Source organism: Festucalex cinctus, chromosome 1 (genome assembly GCF_051991245.1).
Source record: "Festucalex cinctus isolate MCC-2025b chromosome 1, RoL_Fcin_1.0, whole genome shotgun sequence".
NCBI lineage: Eukaryota > Metazoa > Chordata > Actinopteri > Syngnathiformes > Syngnathidae > Festucalex > Festucalex cinctus.
The window spans coordinates 4,477,246-4,500,057 of NC_135411.1; the positions used below are offsets into that span (position 1 = coordinate 4,477,246).

Consider the following 22,812-nt stretch of genomic DNA (forward strand, 5'->3'; position numbering starts at 1 on the left):
AACAGCCTTTTAATATGTATATAAGGCAAACTACATATGAACGGACATTTACATGTACAGATGACAGATTATAGCCGTCAGTTATAATCTGCAGCCACTTGTCAGGTTGATGTTACGTTTTCAAAACAAACTCTCTTCTGCCCTCAGTTAGCGCAACTTAGGCAGCGAGCTAAACATGTGAAAGAGTTCCAAATAAAGACACGTGGTTGCTGTAGTCGTGGCTCTTTACTTCCTTCTTTTCTATTTTGTGAAACTGCAACATACAGATTAAAACAAGATAAATGCTTCTGTCTACAAATAAGTGTACAGTGTGAAAAATACCATTTAACTAACACAAGTAGGCCAACAATAACTTTAGCACAGGTTAGCAGCTAACGGCTAATAACATCGAGTCAGCGCCTTTTCAAAGAAAGTTCACCACCAAGAAACCTAAAATAATCACAAACACAAATACGTCAAAGCGTTATGATTTACAGATTATGCTCTGCCAAGGCTCCGAAAAAAAAACAATGATGAGACTAGAGGAAAATCTTGCGTTTCCTCCCGTGCTGTGACTGCGTGTGCAGGTCCTCAAAAACATAGCTGCTATTTTCATTGCTTCGCCACTAGGCGGCTCCGGTTCACTTAACAAAATCAAACACATGAACATACAATGACAAGGGCGACATCTACTGGCAAAAATAGAACATAACATTTCTACAAAACAAAAATTGACTGAGCAATATGCCTCAATTTACTGTCGTTATGAGGGACAGAACAAACTCAATTTCAAAATAGGCTAAGACACAACACACGATACAAGTACACAGATCAATCATTCATTTAGCGGTAGATATTTCTGCACCATTTTAAATGTCAATTCCTAAATGAGATCATATCAAGCTTCATTCATCAACCGCTTTTCTCACCAGCACACTTGTGCCTCTCAGCGTTGCCCTTTGTTGGGAATCTTTGACCACAAACTGAGCAAGAAAATGGTTTCTCATCAGTGTGGGTCTTTGTGTGTCTTTTTAACGTTTCATTAGCAGTAAATTTTTTACCACAAACTGAGCAAGCAAAAGGCTTCTCTCCAGTGTGGGCTCTTGTGTGGATTTTTAAGTATCCCTTGGAAGAAAAATTTTGACCACAAACCAAGCAAGCAAAGTGCTTCTCTCCCGTGTGGATTCGCCTGTGCGTTGTTAAAGTTCCCTTCCTAGAGAAACTTCGACCACAAACTGAGCAAGCAAAGGGCTTCTCTCCAGTGTGGGTTCTTGTGTGTATTTTTAATGTTTCCTTTTCAGGAAATTTCTTACCACAAACCGAGCAAGCAAAGGGCTTCTCTCCAGTGTGGGTTCTTGTGTGTATTTTTAATTTTTCCTTATCACGAAATTTCTTACCACAAACCAAGCAAGCAAAGGGCTTCTCTCCAGTGTGGGTTCTTGTGTGTATTTTTAAGTATCCCTTGTAAGAAAATTTTTGACCACAAACCAAGCAAGCAAAGGGCTTCTCTCCAGTGTGGATTCTTGTGTGTATTTTTAATTTTTCCTTTTCAGGAAATTTCTTACCACAAACTGAGCAGGCAAAGAGCTTCTCTACAGTGTGGGTTCTTGTGTGTATTTTTAAGTATCCCTTGGAAGAAAAATTTTGACCACAAACCAAGCAAGCAAAGGGCTTCTCTCCAGTGTGGGTTCTTGTGTGTATTTTTAAATTTTCCTTTTCACGAAATTTTTTACCACAAACCGAGCAAGCAAAGGGCTTCTCTCCAGTGTGGGTTCTTGTGTGTATTTTTAAGTATCCCTTGAAAGCAAAATTTTGACCACACACCAAGCAAGCAAAGGGCTTCTCTCCAGTGTGGGTTCTTGTGTGTCTTTTTAATTTTTCCTTTTCAGGAAATTTCTTACCACAAACTGAGCAAGCAAAGGGCTTCTCTCCAGTGTGGGTTCTTGTGTGTATTTTTAAGTATCCCTTGGAAGAAAAATTTTGACCACAAACTGAGCAAGCAAAGGGCTTCTCTCCAGTGTGGGTTCTTGTGTGTCTTTTTAAGTGTCCCCTCTGAGCAAATTTTCGACCACAAATTGTGCAAGCAAAAGGCTTCTCTCCCGTGTGGGTTCGCGTGTGCGTTGTTAAAGTTTCCTTCCTAGAGAAACTTCGACCACAAACTGAGCAGACAAAAGGTTTATCACCAATGTGGCCCATCGCATGATTTCTCAATTGAGACTTGGAACCAAAGGTTTTTCCACACTGAGAACATTTCCACCGTTTGCCATCAGTGTGACATGTCACATCATCGTCACACTGTTCATCGTCAGCAGTGTGAGCAGCGTGTGACGCGTCTTCACCATCTGACATAAGAGTTAACCGGCTGTCATCATTTGTCATTTGTTGTCTGCTTGGAGACTCCGCCCCTTTGTTCTCTTCATATTGACGTTCATCTTCAGTCTTCAAATGGACACCAGTCACGGGCAACTCTGTGAAGTGCTCCTCCTCTTCAATGTATGGTGGCAGCTGCTCCTCTTTTTTGATGTTGGGAGGCTGTTGCTGCTGCTCTTCTTTAACTTGCAGAGGCTCCAAGTCCTCCTCCTGTTTCACGCCAGGGAACTCTGGCTCCTGCCGCTCAGGAAAAATATATTTTTCTCTGACATCTGCGAGACACAAGATACACATGGTTTGGTAAAGTTAATTTATTGTGATGTTATGTATTTTATATTGAAGTTTATCACATGGGCCACATGAGTGAATGAATAACAATCTATACACAAGTATTTTTTTTAAACTTTTAAACATTTTTTTTTAAACTCAACAAGTGAGTCACATCCTTTCAGGGCAATTCCCAAATGATTCCACAAATTAACACCTAACAGATACACACCTTTGCTTAATATTTGTTCTTGTTTTTTTTTTTTTTTTTTAAGAGACATGTGCACCCCTTATATTATAAGGACTGTGTCTAATTTGGTGCTAATTTAAACTCAACCAAGTCATAAAATTTCATTGTATTGAATAAATAATGGATGTGTTGATTCAGTATATTTTGATTAATTAATAATTCTTATAGCTCTCTTTTGCAATTTGAATACAGAGTTGGTGTTTGTTTTATTTGCATTTGCCCAGATTTTCACACAATAGGTCAGATATTGTAAGAATAATGAACTGTATAATGTATATAATGAGTTCATGTTCAGGACATCCTTAGTTTTATAGAGTATCCCTATGATTTTTCACATTTTCCTTTTAACATTTTCTATGTGTGGCTTCCAAAATAATTTATCATCAATAACTACTACAAGGAATTTGTTTTCATACGCCCTTTCTATTTCAATTGAATTAACTCGGGCTGGGTTCAAAATATTGATATATCGATATCGTATAGATACGCCTTTTCATATCCCAATATCGATACATAAAGCCATGTATAGATATATCGACCCCGCCCCCAACACACACACACACACACACACACACACACACACACACACACACAACACACACAAACAAATCCTGGAAATTTGAATCGATACCAAGCCCTAGAATTCACCATAAATTCATCCATCCATCCATCCATCCATCCATCCATCTTCCTCCGCTTATCCGAGGTCAGGTCGCGGGGGCGGCAGCTTTAGGAGGGAAACCCAGACCTCCCTCTCCCCAGCCACTTCAACCAGCTCCTCCGGCGGGATCCCAAGGCGCTCCCAGGCCAGCCGGGAGACATAGTCTCTCCAGCGTGTCCTGGGTCGTCCCCGGGGCCTCCCGCCGGTGGGACATGCCCGGAAGACCTCCCCAGGGAGGCGTCCAGGAGGCATCCGAACCAGATGCCCGAGCCACCTCAGCTGGCTCCTCTCAACGCGGAGGAGCAGCGGCTTGACTCCGAGTCCCTCCCGGATGACCGAGCTTCTCACCCTATCTCTAAGGGAGAGCCCGGACACCCTGCGGAGGAAACTCATTTCGGCCGCTTGTATCCGGGATCTCGTTCTTTTGGTCACGACCAGTGGCGCTCCTGCCATTAGGCAGATTAGGCAGATGCCAGGGGCGCTCGTGAGCAAAAGGACGACAGGGAAAGGAGAATTTATTGGTTTTTTTTTTTACTTTTATCAGTCACGTAAACGTGCGCCTTCTGTTCAAGTAAAGCATGGCTTGCCAGCCAACCACATACATCCTTTCAAATTTGGCTTTGATTGACATCTACGGCTAGCCAATGGTAATCGGGATTGGGGGGGGTGACGCGCGCTCCGGAGACGCGCATTAGCCAAATCTACTTCCGCGTTAGATAGTGGTGCACGTTCGCCGGCCGGCACTGACCCAATGACTGAGCAGTGAGCAAACGCCAAACCTCGATCCAGGATGACACAGTTGACATGGTTGGGAATCCTGCGTTCACTGGTCCACGAACCAACGTTCACAAGTGAGTGGCAAACTTTTGTTTTGATTAGTCAAGCCACACAGCACGGACAAATTGTAGCAATACACAGTATGCGGTTAACAGACCCACGCAGTCACACATCCACAACAAATACTTTGGAGTAGGGGTGTTAAAAAAAAATCGATTCGGCGATATATCGCGATACTACATCGCGCGATTCTCGAATCGATTCAATAATCGGCAGAATAGTTTTTTTTTTTTTTTTTTTTTAGGATTCACACCTTGAGCATGGAAGAATGTTATATGAATGGAACATTAAGCCTTAATATTTTATTTTAATGCTGTTTAAACATGAAACAGATTACAACCTCTATAAGACTGAAATTTCAGATAAATAAATAATACATTTTCATATAAATCTTACACTCTACAAGCTTACTGATTAGTATTTTCTAAATTTGACTGAAAAAAATCGCAAGAATCGACTTATAAATTCGTATCGGGATTAATCGGTATCGAATCGAATCGTGACCTGTGAATCGTGATACGAATCGAATCGTCAGGTACTAGGCAATTCACACCCCTACTTTGGAGCATAAAATTATTTATCACTAAAGCATAGTTGCAGTATAATGTAAGTTGAATTCTCTTTTCTTTTTTTTTTTAATTGCCAAGTTCGTCACGGTTGATGACTGTCACTAAGTTATAATAATAACAACAACAACAACAACAATAATAATAATAACAATAATAAACAGCACTTTACACATCCTAATGGATTGATATTTTTCACTGAACGCATATGTCGTTTCTGTATATGATCGACATATCTCAACTCAATCTTTTTTATCAAGCACTTTAAAACATCCATTGCTGCATACAAAGTGCATGGAATAGAAATCAGTCTTGCAGTGGACACAAGTGAAAGAAAATAACACAAAATAAAATTAATTATAGTAAATATGAGTAGGTAAGTATAAAAGCAAAAAAAAAAAAATATATATATATAAGATGTAGGGAAGTGAATAAGTAAATATAACTATAAATAAAATAACACAAATTACAGAAGGCACCATAAAACACTGAAATGATGCGAAGTTTCATGCTGAGTCAAAGACCAAAGAATAAAGATGTCAGGCAAAAATGATCCGAAATTTTATCCATATCGTACAGCCCTAAATCCAAAAAGCAAATGAAGGCAACTGCTAGCTAATCTCAGATAGAAGGGGCTGGGTCACAGTCATTCCGCCGCTTTTGCAGTTGTCACAATGCCACTGTTCAACCTGAACAACATTAGATTTAGGTTGATGAAGTGTGCTCCCCCAAAAAAGGTAATGCCCCCCCTGCACTCTCTTTCTGGTGACAGGTCTGGCTCTTTAGTTAAGAAAATGAAATGAAAATGCGAGTAAGCTGTCCTGGCTCAAACCTTCAAAAAAAAAAAAAAAAACTGATCACGGTCAGATTCTCAGGTGGATGTGCAGGCTGATACAGCACGGACGTCATAAATTAACTGGGCTGCTCATGCTGTAGTGAAAAGTGAAGCTGGCGGCGGCCATCTTGTGTTGCCAAACCTACAGTAAGTTGACTTTTCAGCAGCATTTTTTCCACGTTATTTTCTTCCTCTACAGCGAAAATACCACAGTGACGTACGGTTCTACCATTAAGTATAAAATAACTGTGGGAAATGCTCTAAATGTAAATATTTTGTGGTTGGTCTAATAATTTGAGTAGGGGTCGTGTTTGTGTTTGGTCTAATAAGTTGTGCACGCTCTGGGAGCAGGGGCACTACCAGAAATCCTGCCGAGGGTACCAAGTTGCTTAGGAACGCCACTGGTCACGACACACAGCTCGTGACCATAAGTGAGGGTCGGAACGTAGGTCGACTGGTAAATCGAGAGCTTCTCCTTTTGGCTCAGCTCTTTCGTCACCACGACGGACCAATACAGAGTCTGCATTACTGCAGACGCTGCACCGATCCACCTGTCGATCTCCCGTTCCATCATGCCCTCACTCGTGAACAAGACCCCAAGATACTTGAACTCCTCCACTTGGGGGAGGATCTCATCCCCGACCCGGAGAGGACACGCCACCCTTTTCCGATTGAGGACCATGGTCTCGGATTTGGAGGTGCGGATCCTCATCCCAACCGCTTCACACTCGGCTGCGAACCGCTCCAGTGAGAGTTGGAGATCCCAGCCTGAAGAAGCCAACAGCACCACATCATCTGCAAAGAGCAGAGATGCAATGCTGAGGCCACCAAACCGGAACCCCTCGACGCCTCGGCTGCGCCTAGAAATTCTGTCCATAAAAATTATGAACAGAATCGGTGACAAAGGGCAACCTTGGCGGAGTCCAACCCTCACTGGAAACGAATCCGACTTACTGCCGGCAATGAAGACTAAACAGGGACCGAACCGCCCGTATCAGGGGGCCCGGTACCCCGTACTCCCGAAGCACCCCCCACAGGACTCCCCGAGTGACACGGTCGAACGCCTTCTCCAAATCCACAAAACACATGTGGACTGGTTGAGCGAACTCCCACGCACCCTCAAGGATCCTGCTGAGGGTGTAGAGCTGGTCCACTGTTCCACGGCCAGGACGAAAACCGCACCGCTCCTCCTGAATCCGAGATTCGACCTCCCGACGGACCCTCCTCTCCAGCACCCCTGAATAGACCTTACCAGGGAGGTTGAGGAGTGTGATCCCTCTATAGTTGGAACACACCCTCCGGTCCCCCTTCTTAAAAAGGGGGACCACCACCCCGGTCTGCCAATCCAGAGGCACTGTTTTCACCATAATTTATATTAGAATATTAGAGATGAAAACACAAATTTCAGAAAACGGGTTGCTCATTGGTTGAATTGATTTTTGATTAGTAAAAGTTAACATTTGCCTCGAAAAAAAAAAAAAGGCTACTGGGAATATATAGAAATATGGTTGACGTATTGTAACTTGTTCAACCATTTTTCATTGTGCAAAAAAATAAATATGCAAAAAAAATAATGCAAAAATGTTGCGGAGTCAAGGTGTGAGACTAGGGTCAACACAGCATACATTTTGATCAACATGACATCAGCAACTAATATTGGAGGCAACAAGAGAAAATTGTACATATTCAAAAAAGACCTCCGCTTATTTTTAACAATTTTTTTTCTCATTATCTGTAAATTTCAGCTTCTTAGCTCAATAGGTTCCAGGCCATGTGACCTATTGACCCCAACCAATGCTGCATCATAGTGCCATGTCTGATAGATGATGCCCACCTTTTATATATTTTTTTTTTTTCATTTTAGACTTCCACTTATTTTCTGCTTAATAGCTTCTAGGTCATATGACCTATTGACCCCAAATTAGTTCTGCCTCAAAGTGGCATGTCTGCTCGATGACACACACCTATTTTTTTCTCAATTTCAACATTTCCTTCATTTTAAATTACCGTTGACTTAATATTGTACATATCAATGTTATTGCTCAATATCACCCCACAAGAGTGCATTCCCAGTGAAATTTGAATTGGTACTGTTATTGTGAAACAGCTTTTAAACTGTTAATAATAATAATAATAATAATAATAATAATAATAATAATAATAATAAAACCAAGCATACTTTAAACTGCGTTTGAATTCAATTTTATTTTTGAAAACCGATCTTTTATTTTGAAAACCCAATGTTGTTCTCGGTCACATTCTCCGCGCCAGCGTCTCTTCGAGCACACTACCGTAAATCCTAGAAAAGGGCGAACAGAAAAAATGAAGTGCGGCTGACTTGACCGCGTAAAAAGAAAAGGCGGCTGACTTGACCGCGTAAAAAGAAAAGGCGGCTAGCTTTGCCTCAGTTGTAGCTCTGCTAAATCCAATTCTCATCGACTGAGAAATGTACCAAACCGACTGAAGAAAAAAAACTGTGTATCGTAACAAAGTGACCCGGTGAAGAGTCCTTACAGAAATAAAAACGTACATATGGTTGAAAAGTGTCGATGAAACAAGTGACAAACCTGCTCTGTTCAACACAACTCGAGGCTGCTTGTAAACGGCGTCCAGCAGTTGACGTTGTCGCTCGTTGTCCTCCTGTGCTCCACAAAGCTCCTCTTCGTACTTGACTTTCGCCATTGTGAACATCTTCAGACGATATTCACGACACTTTACGCTCACGATTGACGTCTGCTGAGCCAATTTGGCGGCAAGCTAAGCTAAGCTAAACTAAGCTAAACTAAGCTAAGCTAAGCTAAACCAAGACAAAATAAAGAGGGCCGAGAGATACGAATGAACCAGACACGAAACGTAGCAATTATGTTTGACTTCAATAAAGTAGTGACGGGGCAAAGTGTCGATGTGTCAGTTCGTTCCGTACGAATTCGTGTTGAATTATTTTTATCGTGAAGCCGAGCGTAAACGCGTCGTGCCTGGAATGGAGTCGCTCTTCTGCTACCACGTGAAATCTACGGCAATTACAGTTGGACAAATCTCATGTCACGAAAATGCTAATATTTAATTTTACTTAAAAAAATAATTTAAAAAAAAGCTCATAAAATTATACGTTTAATTCTAGATTCATTTGGATAATAAAAATAAATAAACCTTTAAACTGCACTCGGACGAACAAGAAGAAACATGTTTACTTCCTGTACATACGAGTAGCCCAGTTTAGTTTTTATTTTTTTAAAACTCTATTCACTCAATCAGTATACAAAATATTGGGGGGGGGAAATAATACAATCATTGTATACACTATAAACAATTAGAACATAGAACACGCCAGGAAAGTTAAAACATACAAAAGCTAAACCAAATAAAATCAATAGTATAACTGAAAGAAAAGAAAATAGTTTGATACAAAATCATATAAATAAATGATAAGATTGCAATAGTTATATGTTTTTACAGCTTTTGGACACAGACAACCAGACAATGACAAAAAATTATTTCTCATGGATACAAAAAAAAATCAATAAAGGATTGTTTCTTACGTGTAAATTTAGACTTATGAATGTAAAACTTCACTAGAATAATCATAAGATTTATCAAATGAAACTGTGTATAGACATTATTATCAAATTCAAATATACCAAAATAAGACATGCTTCCAAAGTAAGGAGAAATCTGGATAAATGTGGATTATAATGAATTGTGATAATGTACCCCAGAATTATTAGTAGCACAGGTTTTTTTTAAACATCCTTGCTGTTTTACCTCAGACTGTAAATCTGTAAATCCACCAAAGAGTCTCTGGTCTTTTTCTTTCTTTTTTTTTTTTTTTTTTTAAAGCTTTGAGCCAGGAAAAGTTCTAGTCGAGTGCCGGCCGGCAAATTCTATGCACTATTGACTACACTTTTTCTTTTCTTGCTCGGCCGAATATCGCTGCCAAAAGTCAGGTGAGTTGTATCCGTAATTGACCTTTCGCAAACTCCGCCCCCCCAAACGAGCATTGACCAATCACACATTTAGCAACCGTTGCTATGTAAGCATAGTCCGTCAAGCTTTACTCAGCTCTCGATGACGTCCATAGTCTGATTGATTTTATTTGATGGCTTACGAGACTGCTAACCACCATAAAACTTTACGGAAGAAGAGTGACAACCATTAACAAGCTCCGGACCTCCAAAATGATGAAGCGGTGTGCCTACGGAGTATGTAAATCGGACTGTGCTATAAGGTAAGACTATGCTAACTCTATCGGGCTAACTAGCTAGCTGTAGTGTAGTTTGCTTTCGGGGCAATAACAAAACGATATCAAAGTTATTGTAGTTACTATTAATGAATAAAATATATTACTAGAATGTCATTGCCATCTAAGTTAAGCTTGTTCAGTCAGTGGTTAATGTTAGTTTAATGTCTTCTGTTAGCTTTTGCATTCATCTAAATGTTGCGAGCTAACGTTAACACAAAGCTTCGTCAAGTTTGGCAAACTTAAGCGTCCTAATAAGTGCCCCGAGCTTATCTTGTTTTCATTTTTCATGCAGAATTTTGTGAACGGACACCCGTCTCCGGAGTATCCCAACCAGCCATATAACCTGAACTACATCCATGGCTAGGGTGACATAAATATTTTTTTTATGATGGACAAAGAATAACAATGACTGATCTGATGCTTTCAAAGACAAAAAAAACAAAAACAAAACACTAATGTTTAGCTAGCTATAAACACCGAGGTTTAGCTAACTTGCTGACCTAACAGTAATCCTCATATTTTAACAATACTAGACTAATATAAGTAAGAAAACTTACCCGGCAGTACAAGAGCACGACTGGTCCATAATGCTGTGCTGGTTGCATCTGAAGTATAGGTCATGGGGTTTTCTCAGATTTAGCGTATGTTTCCCCTTCGCTGGCTAATTTCATATTATGACTATAACCCTCCACTGCATATTGTAAACCTTTTTGCCTCGATCTGGAGGATATTGCACTGGTATTGCTCCAAAAGAAATCACTAATACACGCCGGTGTAAGTCTTCCCGTCACGGCTTGTGCTGTCGGAGGCACCAAGCTTGACGGACTAGCAACAGTAACTAAGGGGGGCGGAGCTAATGCGAAAGGTCAATTGCAGTTTCAAAACAACATTGAAAACATTTTCAGTCTTTCAACCAATGCCTCGGGAAAACAATGCCAAAATGCCATTTTTGAAACTTGGCTGGTGAACGTTTTGAATCTCTGAAAGTTTGTGGGTGAAACTGTTAAAAAAAAAAAAAAAGGTTGTCATTTTGAATGATTTTTTATACTTTTTGGAGATTCAAACCCACTTTTCAGGTTTGGAAATATTTTTTCAACGTTTTGAGAACGTTCAGAGTTTACAGGTTTCAAAAACGGGAAACAAATAAATGCCTCGGGAGAACAATGCCAAAACGCCATTTTTGAAACTTGGCTGGTGACCATTTTGAACCTCTGAAAATTTGTGGGTGAAACACTGTAAAATCATACTTTAAAAAAATGTCTGTCTTTTCTAAGCATTTTTTTTTATTTTACAGCTTTTTCTGTGATTTTTTAGTCATTCAAAAATATTTTTGGAGATTCGAAACATTTTTTCAGTCATTCAAAAATGTTTTCGGAGATTCAAACCGAAGTTACGAGGTATTGGCAGGATTCTGATTCCAAACTTTTACCCTTGACTTCTCATTTCAAAACGAGTAATCCATCTTGTTCGGTGAGACGAATAAACATTTGGTTTCCCCGTCATAACAGCCCTCTGAGATAAACCCTGAGGACTGCAACAAAACTGAGTTTTGACACCCCTGAGCTAGTCTAACAGCACAACAACCTCCCAAAATCCCCACTTAACTGGCATTGCTGCTTGAAAGCGCCATCTTTTCTGTCATATGTGTGCACGTAAGGACCCAATATTATTTGTTGAACAGTTGTGATTCTTTCATAAACAATGAATTAAACAAGTTTCCTCCTGTAAACGTCATGTAACATATCATTTACACGCCTTAAGGCAAGTTGGAAAATGTCCGAAGTCCTCTTGTTTTTAACAAATTTAAATCACCATAAATCATGCTGTCCATGGAACTGAGTGATTTAAAAAAAAAAAAAGGGGTCCTCAAAGTGGACATACCGTCCACCCACTGACGAGATGGTAGGAGCAAGATGGCCGCCCTGTGGCTTCAACGGCTTGCACGGGCGTGTAAGGGCTATCTGCTATCCAGTCATATATACAGGTCGCTGTGCTCGTGCTACTCTGTAGTGGTGCCCCCTGCAGTCTACTCTGTGTACCTCAATGGGCCAAATTTTGCATTGACTCGCGATCAGTTGCGTTATTTTTTTGACACGCTAATTTGTGCATAATTAATTAACCTAAAATAATGTGTTCAACAACAGCCTTTTAATATGTATATAAGGCAAACTACATATGAACGGACATTTACATGTACAGATGACAGATTATAGCCGTCAGTTAGAATCTGCAGCCACTTGTCAGGTTGATGTTACGTTTTCAAAACAAACTCTCTTCTGCCCTCAGTTAGCGCAACTTAGGCAGCGAGCTAAACATGTGAAAGAGTTCCAAATAAAGACACGTGGTTGCTGTAGTCGTGGCTCTTTACTTCCTTCTTTTCTATTTTGTGAAACTGCAACATACAGATTAAAACAAGTCATAAATGCTTCTGTCTACAAATAAGTGTACAGTGTGAAAAATACCATTTAACTAACACAAGTAGGCCAACAATAACTTTAGCACAGGTTAGCAGCTAACGGCTAATAACATCGAGTCAGCGCCTTTTCAAAGAAAGTTCACCACCAAGAAACCTAAAATAATCACAAACACAAATACGTCAAAGCGTTATGACTTACAGATTATGCTCTGCCAAGGCTCCGAAATAAAAAACAATGATGAGACTTGAGGAAAATCTTGCGTTTCCTCCCGTGCTGTGACTGCGTGTGCAGGTCCTCAAAAACATAGCTGCTATTTTCATTGCTTCGCCACTAGGCGGCTCCGGTTCACTTAACAAAATCAAACACATGAACACACAATGACAAGGGCGACATCTACTGGCAAAAATAGAACATAACATTTCTACAAAACAAAAATTGACTGAGCAATATGCCTCAATTTACTGTAGTTATGAGGGACAGAACAAACTCAATTTCAAAATAGGCTAAGACACAACACACGATACAAGTACACAGATCAATCATTCATTTAGCGGTAGAAATTTCTGCACCATTTTAAATGTCAATTCCTAAATGAGATCATATCAAGCTTCATTCATCAACCGCTTTTCTCACCAGCACACTTGTGCCTCTCAGCGTTGCCCTTTGTTGGGAATCTTTGACCACAAACTGAGCAAGCAAATGGTTTCTCATCAGTGTGGGTCTTTGTGTGTCTTTTTAACGTTTCATTAGCAGTAAATTTTTTACCACAAACTGAGCAAGCAAAAGGCTTCTCTCCAGTGTGGGCTCTTGTGTGGATTTTTAAGTATCCCTTGGAAGAAAAATTTTGACCACAAACCAAGCAAGCAAAGTGCTTCTCTCCCGTGTGGATTCGCGTGTGCGTTGTTAAATTTCCCTTCCTAGAGAAACTTCGACCACAAACTGAGCAAGCAAAGGGCTTCTCTCCAGTGTGGGTTCTTGTGTGTATTTTTAATTTTTCCTTTTCAGGAAATTTCTTACCACAAACCGAGCAAGCAAAGGGCTTCTCTCCAGTGTGGGTTCTTGTGTGTCTTTTTAATGTTTCCTTTTCACGAAATTTCTTACCACAAACCAAGCAAGCAAAAGGCTTCTCTCCAGTGTGGGTTCTTGTGTGTATTTTTAAGTATCCCTTGGAAGAAAAATTTTGACCACAAACCAAGCAAGCAAAGGGCTTCTCTCCAGTGTGGGTTCTTGTGTGTATTTTTAAATTTTCCTTTTCACGAAATTTCTTACCACAAACTGAGCAGGCAAAGGGCTTCTCTCCAGTGTGGGTTCTTGTGTGTATTTTTAATGTTTCCTTTTCACGAAATTTCTTACCACAAACCAAGCAAGCAAAAGGCTTCTCTCCAGTGTGGGTTCTTGTGTGTATTTTTAAGTATCCCTTGGAAGAAAAATTTTGACCACAAACCAAGCAAGCAAAGGGCTTCTCTCCAGTGTGGGTTCTTGTGTGTCTTTTTAATTTTTCCTTTTCACAAAATTTCTTACCACAAACTGAGCAGGCAAAGGGCTTCTCTCCAGTGTGGGTTCTTGTGTGTATTTTTAAGTATCCCTTGAAAGCAAAATTTTGACCACAAACCAAGCAAGCAAAAGGCTTCTCTCCAGTGTGGGTTCTTGTGTGTATTTTTAAGTATCCCTTGGAAGAAAAATTTTGACCACAAACCAAGCAAGCAAAGGGCTTCTCTCCAGTGTGGGTTCTTGTGTGTATTTTTAACGTTTCATTAGCAGTAAATTTTTTACCACAAACTGAGCAGGCAAAGGGCTTCTCTCCAGTGTGGGTTCTTGTGTGTCTTTTTAAGTGTCCCTTGCGAGCAAATTTTCGACCACAAACTGTGCAAGCAAAGGGTTTATGACCAGTGTGGCCCATCGCGTGTCTTCTCAATTGAGACTTGGAACCAAAGGTTTTTCCACACTGAGAAGATTTCCACCGTTTGCCATCAGTGTGACATGTCACATCATCTTCACACTGTTCATCGTCAGCAGTGTGAGCAGCGTGTGACGCGTCTTCACCATCTGACATAAGAGCTAACCGGCTGTCATCATTTGTCATTTGTTGTCTGCTTGGAGACTCCGCCCCTTTGTTCTCTTCATATTGACGTTCATCTTCAGTCTTCAAATGGACACCAGTCACGGGCAACTCTGTGAAGTGCTCCTCCTCTTCAATGTATGGTGGCAGCTGCTCCTCTTTTTTGATGTTGGGAGGCTGTTGCTGCTGCTCTTCTTTAACTTGCAGAGGCTCCAAGTCCTCCTCCTGTTTCACGCCAGGGAACTCTGGCTCCTGCCGCTCAGGAAAAATATATTTTTCACCGACATCTGCGAGACACAAGATACACATGGTTTGGTAAAGTTAATTTATTGTGATGTTATGTATTTTATATTGAAGTTTATCACATGGGCCACATGAGTGAATGAATAACAAATCTATACACAAGTATTTTTTTTTTTTTTTTTACTTTTAAACATTTTTTTTAAACTCAACAAGTGAGTCACATCCTTTCAGGGCAATTCCCAAATGATTCCACAAATTAACACCTAACAGATACACACCTTTGCTTAATATTTGTTCTTGTTTTTTTGTTTTGTTTTTATAGACATGTGCACCCCTTATATCATAAGGACTGTGTCTAATTTGGTGCTAATTTAAACTCAACCAAGTCATAAAATTTCATTGTATTTAATAAATAATGGATGTGTTGATTCAGTATATTTTGATTAATTAATAATTCTTATAGCTCTCTTTTGCAATTTGAATACAGAGTTGGTGTTTGTTTTATTTGCATTTGCCCAGATTTTCACACAATAGGTCAGATATTGTAAGAATAATGAACTGTATAATGTATATAATGAGTTCATGTTCAGGACATCCTTAGTTTTATAGAGTATCCCTATGATTTTTGACATTTTCCTTTTAACATTTTCTATGTGTGGCTTCCAAAATAATTTATCATCAATAACTACTACAAGGAATTTGTTTTCATATGCCCTTTCTATTTCAATTGAATTAACTTGGGCTGGGTTCAAAATATTGATATATCGATACCGTATAGATACGCCTTTTCATATCCCAATATCGATACATAAAGCCATGTATAGATATATCGACCCCGCCCCCAACACACACACACACAACACATTCAACACACACAAACAAATCCTGGAAATTTGAATCGATACCCAGCCCTAGCATTCACCATAAATTCATCCATCCATCCATCCATCTTCCTCCGCTTATCCGAGGTCAGGTCGCGGGGAAGGCAGCTTTAGGAGGGAAACCCAGACCTCCCTCTCCCCAGCCACTTCAACCAGCTCCTCCGGCGGGATCCCAAGGCGTTCCCAGGCCAGCCGGGAGACATAGTCTCTCCAGCGTGTCCTGGGTCGTCCCCGGGGCCTCCCGCCGGTGGGACATGCCCGGAAGACCTCCCCAGGGAGGCGTCCAGGAGGCATCCGAACCAGATGCCCGAGCCACCTCAGCTGGCTCCTCTCAACGCGGAGGAGCAGCGGCTTGACTCCGAGTCCCTCCCGGATGACCGAGCTTCTCACCCTATCTCTAAGGGAGAGCCCGGACACCCTGCGGAGGAAACTCATTTCGGCCGCTTGTATCCGGGATCTCGTTCTTTGGTCACGACCAGTGGCGCTCCTGCCATTAGGCAGATTAGGCAGATGCTAGGGGCGCTCGTGAGCAAAAGGATGACAGGGAAAGGAGAATTTATTAATTTTTTTTACTTTTATCAGTCACGTAAACGTGCGCCTTCTGTTCAAGTAAAGCATGGCTTGCCAGCCAACCACATACATCCTTTCAAATTTGGCTTTGATTGACATCTACGGCTAGCCAATGGTAATCGGGATTGGGGGGGGGGGGGGGGTGACGCGCGCTCCGGAGACGCGCATTAGCCAAATCTACTTCCGCGTTCGATAGTGGTGCACGTTCGCCGGCCGGCACTGACCCAATGACTGAGCAGTGAGCAAACGCCAAACCTCGATCCAGGATGACACAGTTGACATGGTTGGGAATCCTGCGTTCACTGGTCCACTAAACAACGTTCACAAGTGAGTGGCAAACTTTTGTTTTGATTAGTCAAGCCACACAGCACGGACAAATTGTAGCAATACACAGTATGCGGTTAACAGACCCACGCAGTCACACATACACAACAAATACTTTGGAGTATAAAATTATTTATCACTAAAGCATAGTTGCAGTACAATGTAAGTTGAATCCTCTTTTCTTTTTTTTTTTATTGCCAAGTTTGTCACGGGTGATGACTGTCACTAAGTTATAATAATAATAACAACAACAACAACAACAACAACAATAATAATAATAAACAGCACTTTACACATCCTAATGGATTGATATTTTTCACTGAACGCATATGTCGTTTCTGTATATGATCGACATATCTCAACTCAATCTTTTTTATCAAGCACTTTACAACATCCATTGCTGCATACAAAGTGCATGGAATAGAAATCAGTCTCGTAGTGGACACAAGTGAAAGAAAATAACACAAAATAAAATTAATTATAGTAAATATAAGTAGGTAAGTATAAAAGCAAAAAAAAATAAAAAATATATATAAGATGTAGGGAAGTGAATAAGTAAATATAACTATAAATAAAATAACACAAATTACAGAAGGCACCATAAAACACTGAAATGATGCGAAGTTTCATGCTGAGTCAAAGACCAAAGAATAAAGATGTCTGGCAAAAATGATCCGAAATTTTATCCATATCGTACAGCCCTAAATCCACAAAAGCAAATGAAGGCAACTGCTTGCTAATCTCAGATAGAAGGGGCTGGGTCACAGTCATTCCGCCGCTTTTGCAGTTGTCACAATGCCACTGTTCAACCTGAACAACATTAGATTTAGGTTGATGAAGTGTGCTCCCCCAAAAAAGGTAATGTCCCCCCTGCACTCTCTTTCTGGTGACAGGTCTGGCTCTTTAGTTAAGAAAATGAAATGAAAATGCGAGTAAGCTGTCCTGGCTCAAACCTTCAAAAAAAAAAAAAAAAAAAAAAACTGATCACGGCCAGATTCTCAGGTGGATGTGCAGGCTGATACTAGAGATCGACCGATATGCTTTTTTCAGGGCCGATACCGATTCCGATTATCGGTAGTCAAGGAGGCAGATAACCGATATTTGAAGCCGATATTCATTTGCAGTAAAAGTTAAAATGTTGGCACCAAATTTTTGAATAAATGCAAACCCTAACCGTTCTTTACAATGGATTCTCACACTACACTTTTCATTTTACATCCTTCTATCTGCAATAAGACGTTGGTGGCGGGGGGAGTTAAATGTGGGGGCCAATGTGACATTACCTTTTATAGCATTTGGGATACTTGTAGTTTTATTCTATAAATGTTATATTTTTATATTTTGAAGTAATAGGAGGAACCCTGTCATTCAAAATGTGCATCAGCTGTGGCATTACTTATTACTACAGCAAAAATAAATAAAAAATTCCATGAGAAAAACTATTCATCCCTGAACACCATACAGTTCTTGTAGACCTTATTATGATTATTGTTATTGTTACCATATAGACAGTTTTGATAAGCTGAGGATCTTAAATCGAGAACAGCAATATCATGCTACTCCTCTCTACAAGAGAACTGTCAAAAGACACTTCATCATGTAGTTTACTGCCACTTAAGATGCCCCAATCAACGCAGAAAAAGGTAGAGTAAAATAACTTGGTTATAATAATAGTAAGAATAACTTGGTTAAACAGACATTGTTGCGGTGGACCGCTGCCAGTTTCTGCTGTTTAATGTGTTTTACACTTATAGACACGTGTGTGTATATGGGCACACTATTCTCTCACTACTGTACTGTACTGTATCACTTAATGGCACAGATGTACTTGTCTAAGTAATAACTGGGCTGCAACATTGCTAATTCACATTAACAAGCACTATCTTAGCTGTCCACATGAATAGTTACTAACACACGAGAAAGTTATACAACACACCAAACATGAGCTCATTATTCAAAGTATGATGCACGTAACGAAATTACATCACTGAACATTAATTGCAGCCGTGTACGGCCGTAGATGTTACATATTAGTGGCATCCATTGAGAGGATAATGTCCCAACTGACGGCAGACATGACGTGAAAAGAGAGACAAAACGAGCAAATAAGCACACTATACTTTAGTGCACTTCTCTACTAATGCCAAACATACGGAAGAGGACACGTTCGTGTAGTTAAACGGTGTTTGAGACACTTAATTTGTTACGGAGCGGACTTTAACGAGGTGCACAACGAGCTGTCAATCAAATCGACGTCGAAGCTTAAGGCACACAATGGCAAACCAGTGCGACAAATAAACACAATATAAAGTAACTAAACGCTATTTAGTGTCATTGTGGCATCTCACTGCATAATAACCGCTATGCAACAAGTAATGGACGTGACCCAGAATGCAATGTGTGCGTCACGAGAGGTAAATATAATGACGTTACTCTACTCTTAACATGGAACTAGACAATATAATAATGACAACTGTTAATATTTGGAACCTTTCTAACAAACATTATTTACTTAATTAAGTGAAAATGTGTGTGATTCCCTCCCCGAGTAGTTCAAGTAGCGAATTAGCTACTGGGTGTTAGCCTACATGCTAAGCTGAACACACCACTGTTAGCTAGCGGGGATTCAATGCAAGGCAATGCAGCTCCATTCATATAGTGCATTTAATACACAACATAATTCAATGTGTTTAGCTTATCATGGTGAAACGATCGGCGGAGTCTCTTCTCTTTTAACTTACCTTCGAAGCATGTGTCTGTCGCGTTGTGTACGTGGGTGCGTGTGTGACCGGCTACTGTGATACAGGCATACACTACTGATTGGTTCTGGCTCTTGCACGGCTAACCAATCAAATGCTGCTATGGGCGTTACATTGCTGGAGTTGGACTCCATAACAGACAGAGACGCTCTGGGCTGCATTCGAAGCGAAAAGACGGAGTTTTAAATGGATCGCTCATATCGGCCGTCAGATTAATAAAACAGACCGATACCGATATGTACCAATATGTCAAATATCGGCCCCGATTATCGGCCCGACCGATTATCGGTCGATCTCTAGCTGATACAGCACGGACGTCATAAATTAACTGGGCTGCTCATGCTGTAGTGAAAAGTGAAGCTGGCGGCGGCCATCTTGTGTTGCCAAACCTACAGTAAGTTGACTTTTCAGCAGCATTTTTTCCACGTTATTTTCTTCCTCTACAGCGAAAATACCACAGTGACGTACGGTTCTACCATTAAGTATAAAATAACTGTGGGAAATGCTCTAAATGTAAATATTTTGTGGTTGGTCTAATAATTGGAGTGGGGGTCGTGTTTGTGTTTGGTCTAATAAGTTGTGCACGCTCTGGGAGGGGGGGGCACTACCAGAAATCCTGCCGAGGGTACCAAGTTGCTTAGGAACGCCACTGGTCACGACACACAGCTCGTGACCATAAGTGAGGGTCGGAACGTAGGTCGACTGGTAAATCGAGAGCTTCTCCTTTTGGCTCAGCTCTTTCGTCACCACGACGGACCAATACAGAGTCCGCATTACTGCAGACGCTGCACCGATCCACCTGTCGATCTCCCGTTCCATCATGCCCTCACTCGTGAACAAGACCCCAAGATACTTGAACTCCTCCACTTGGGGGAGGATCTCATCCCCGACCCGGAGAGGACACGCCACCCTTTTCCGATTGAGGACCATGGTCTCGGATTTGGAGGTGCGGATCCTCATCCCAACCGCTTCACACTCGGCTGCGAACCGCTCCAGTGAGAGTTGGAGATCCCAGCCTGAAGAAGCCAACAGCACCACATCATCTGCAAAGAGCAGAGATGCAATGCTGAGGCCACCAAACCGGAACCCCTCGACGCCTCGGCTGCGCCTAGAAATTCTGTCCATAAAAATTATGAACAGAATCGGTGACAAAGGGCAACCTTGGCGGAGTCCAACCCTCACTGGAAACGAATCCGACTTACTGCCGGCAATGCAGACTAAACAGGGATCGAACCGCCCGTATCAGGGGGCCCGGTACCCCGTACTCCCGAAGCACCCCCCACAGGACTCCCCGAGTGACACGGTCGAACGCCTTCTCCAAATCCACAAAACACATGTGGACTGGTTGAGCGAACTCCCACGCACTCTCAAGGATCCTGCTGAGGGTGTAGAGCTGGTCCACTGTTCCACGGCCAGGACGAAAACCGCACCGCTCCTCCTGAATCCGAGATTCGACTTCCCGAGGGACCCTCCTCTCCAGCACCCCTGAATAGACCTTACCAGGGAGGTTGAGGAGTGTGATCCCTCTATAGTTGGAACACACCCTCCGGTCCCCCTTCTTAAAAAGGGGGACCACCACCCCGGTCTGCCAATCCAGAGGCACTGTTTTCACCATAATTTATATTAGAATATTAGAGATGAAAACACAAATTTCAGAAAACGGGTTGCTCATTGGTTGAATTGATTTTTGATTATTAAAAGTTAACATTTGCCCAAAAAAAAAAAAAAGGCTACTGGGAATATATAGAAATATGGTTGACGTATTGTAACTTGTTCAACCATTTTTCATTGTGCAAAAAAATAAATATGCAAAAAAAACAATGCAAAAATGTTGCGGAGTCAAGGTGTGAGACGAGGGTTAACACAGCATACATTTTGATCAACATGACATCAGCAACTAATATTGGAGGCAACAAGAGAAAATTGTACATATTCAAAAAAGACCTCCGCTTATTTTTAACAATTTTTTTTCTCATTATCTGTAAATTTCAGCTTCTTAGCTCAATAGGTTCCAGGCCATGTGACCTATTGACCCCAACCAATGCTGCATCATAGTGCCATGTCTGATAGATGATGCCCACCTTTTATATATTTTTTTTTTTTCATTTTAGACTTCCACTTATTTTCTGCTTAATAGCTTCTAGGTCATATGACCTATTGACCCCAAATTAGTTCTGCCTCAAAGTGGCATGTCTGCTCGATGACACACACCTATTTTTTTCTCAATTTCAACATTTCCTTCATTTTAAATTACCGTTGACTTAATATTGTACATATCAATGTTATTGCTCAATATCACCCCACAAGAGTGCATTCCCAGTGAAATTTGAATTGGTACTGTTATGGTGAAACAGCTTTTAAACTGTTAATAATAATAATAATAATAATAATAATAATAATAAAACCAAGCATACTTTAAACTGCGTTTGAATTCAATTTTATTTTTGAAAACCGATCTTTTATTTTGAAAACCCAATGTTGTTCTCGGTCACATTCTCCGCGCCAGCGTCTCTTCGAGCACACTACCGTAAATCCTAGAAAAGGGCGAACAGAAAAAATGAAGTGCGACTGACTTGACCGCGTAAAAAGAAAAGGCGGCGAGCTTTGCCTCAGTTGTAGCTCTGCTAAATCCAATTCTCATCGACTGAGAAATGTACCAAACCGACTGAAGAAAAAAACTAACTGTGTATCGTAACAAAGTGACCCGGTGAAGAGTCCTTACAGAAATAAAAACGTACATATGGTTGAAAAGTGTCGATGAAACAAGTGACAAACCTGCTCTGTTCAACACAACTCGAGGCTGCTTGTAAACGGCGTCCAGCAGTTGACGTTGTCGCTCGTTGTCCTCCTGTGCTCCACAAAGCTCCTCTTCGTACTTGACTTTCGCCATTGTGAACATCTTCAGACGATATTCACGACACTTTACGCTCACGATTGACGTCTGCTGAGCCAATTTGGCGATAGCAAACGCGTCTCGTTTTTTGGCGCCGAGCAAGCTAAGCTAAGCTAAACTAAGCTAAGCTAAGCTAAGGCAAAATAAAGAGGGCCGAGAGATACGATTGAACCAGACACGAAACGTAGCAATTATGTTTGACTTCAATAAAGTAGTGACGGGGCAAAGTGTCGATGTGTCAGTTCGTTCCGTACGAATTCGTGTTGAATTATTTGTATAGTGAAGCCGAGCGTAAACGCGTCGTGCCTGGAATGGAGTCGCTCTTCTGCTACCACGTGAAATCTACGGCAATCACAGTTGGACAAATCTCATGTCACGAAAATGTTAATATTTAATTTTACTTAAAACAAATAATAAAAAAAAAAAACTAATAAAATTATACGTTTAATTCTAGATTCATTTGGATAATAAAAAATAAATAGACCTTTAAACTGCACTCGGACGAATAAGAAGAAACATGTTTACTTCCTGTACATACGAGTAGCCCAGTTTAGTTTTTATTTTTTTTAAATCTCTATTCACTCAATCAGTATACAAACTATTGGGGGGGAAATAATACAATCATTGTATACACTATAAACAATTAGAACATAGAACACGC

The 22,812-nt window shown here is 40.8% G+C and overlaps 1 protein-coding gene across 1 annotated transcript; it reads right to left on the bottom strand.

Moving 5' to 3' along the window:
- Positions 1-206: 206 nt before the first annotated feature.
- On the bottom strand, positions 207-22,472 carry LOC144006397 (uncharacterized). Its single transcript, XM_077505228.1, has 4 exons — positions 22,034-22,472; positions 13,051-14,768; positions 8,333-8,504; positions 207-2,621 (listed from the first exon to the last, which is right to left on the bottom strand). Exons 1-4 carry the CDS (start codon positions 22,155-22,157, stop codon positions 892-894), a joined length of 3,744 nt encoding a protein of 1,247 aa, XP_077361354.1. The 5' UTR covers positions 22,158-22,472; the 3' UTR covers positions 207-891.
- Between the last annotated feature and the right edge of the window lie 340 nt (positions 22,473-22,812).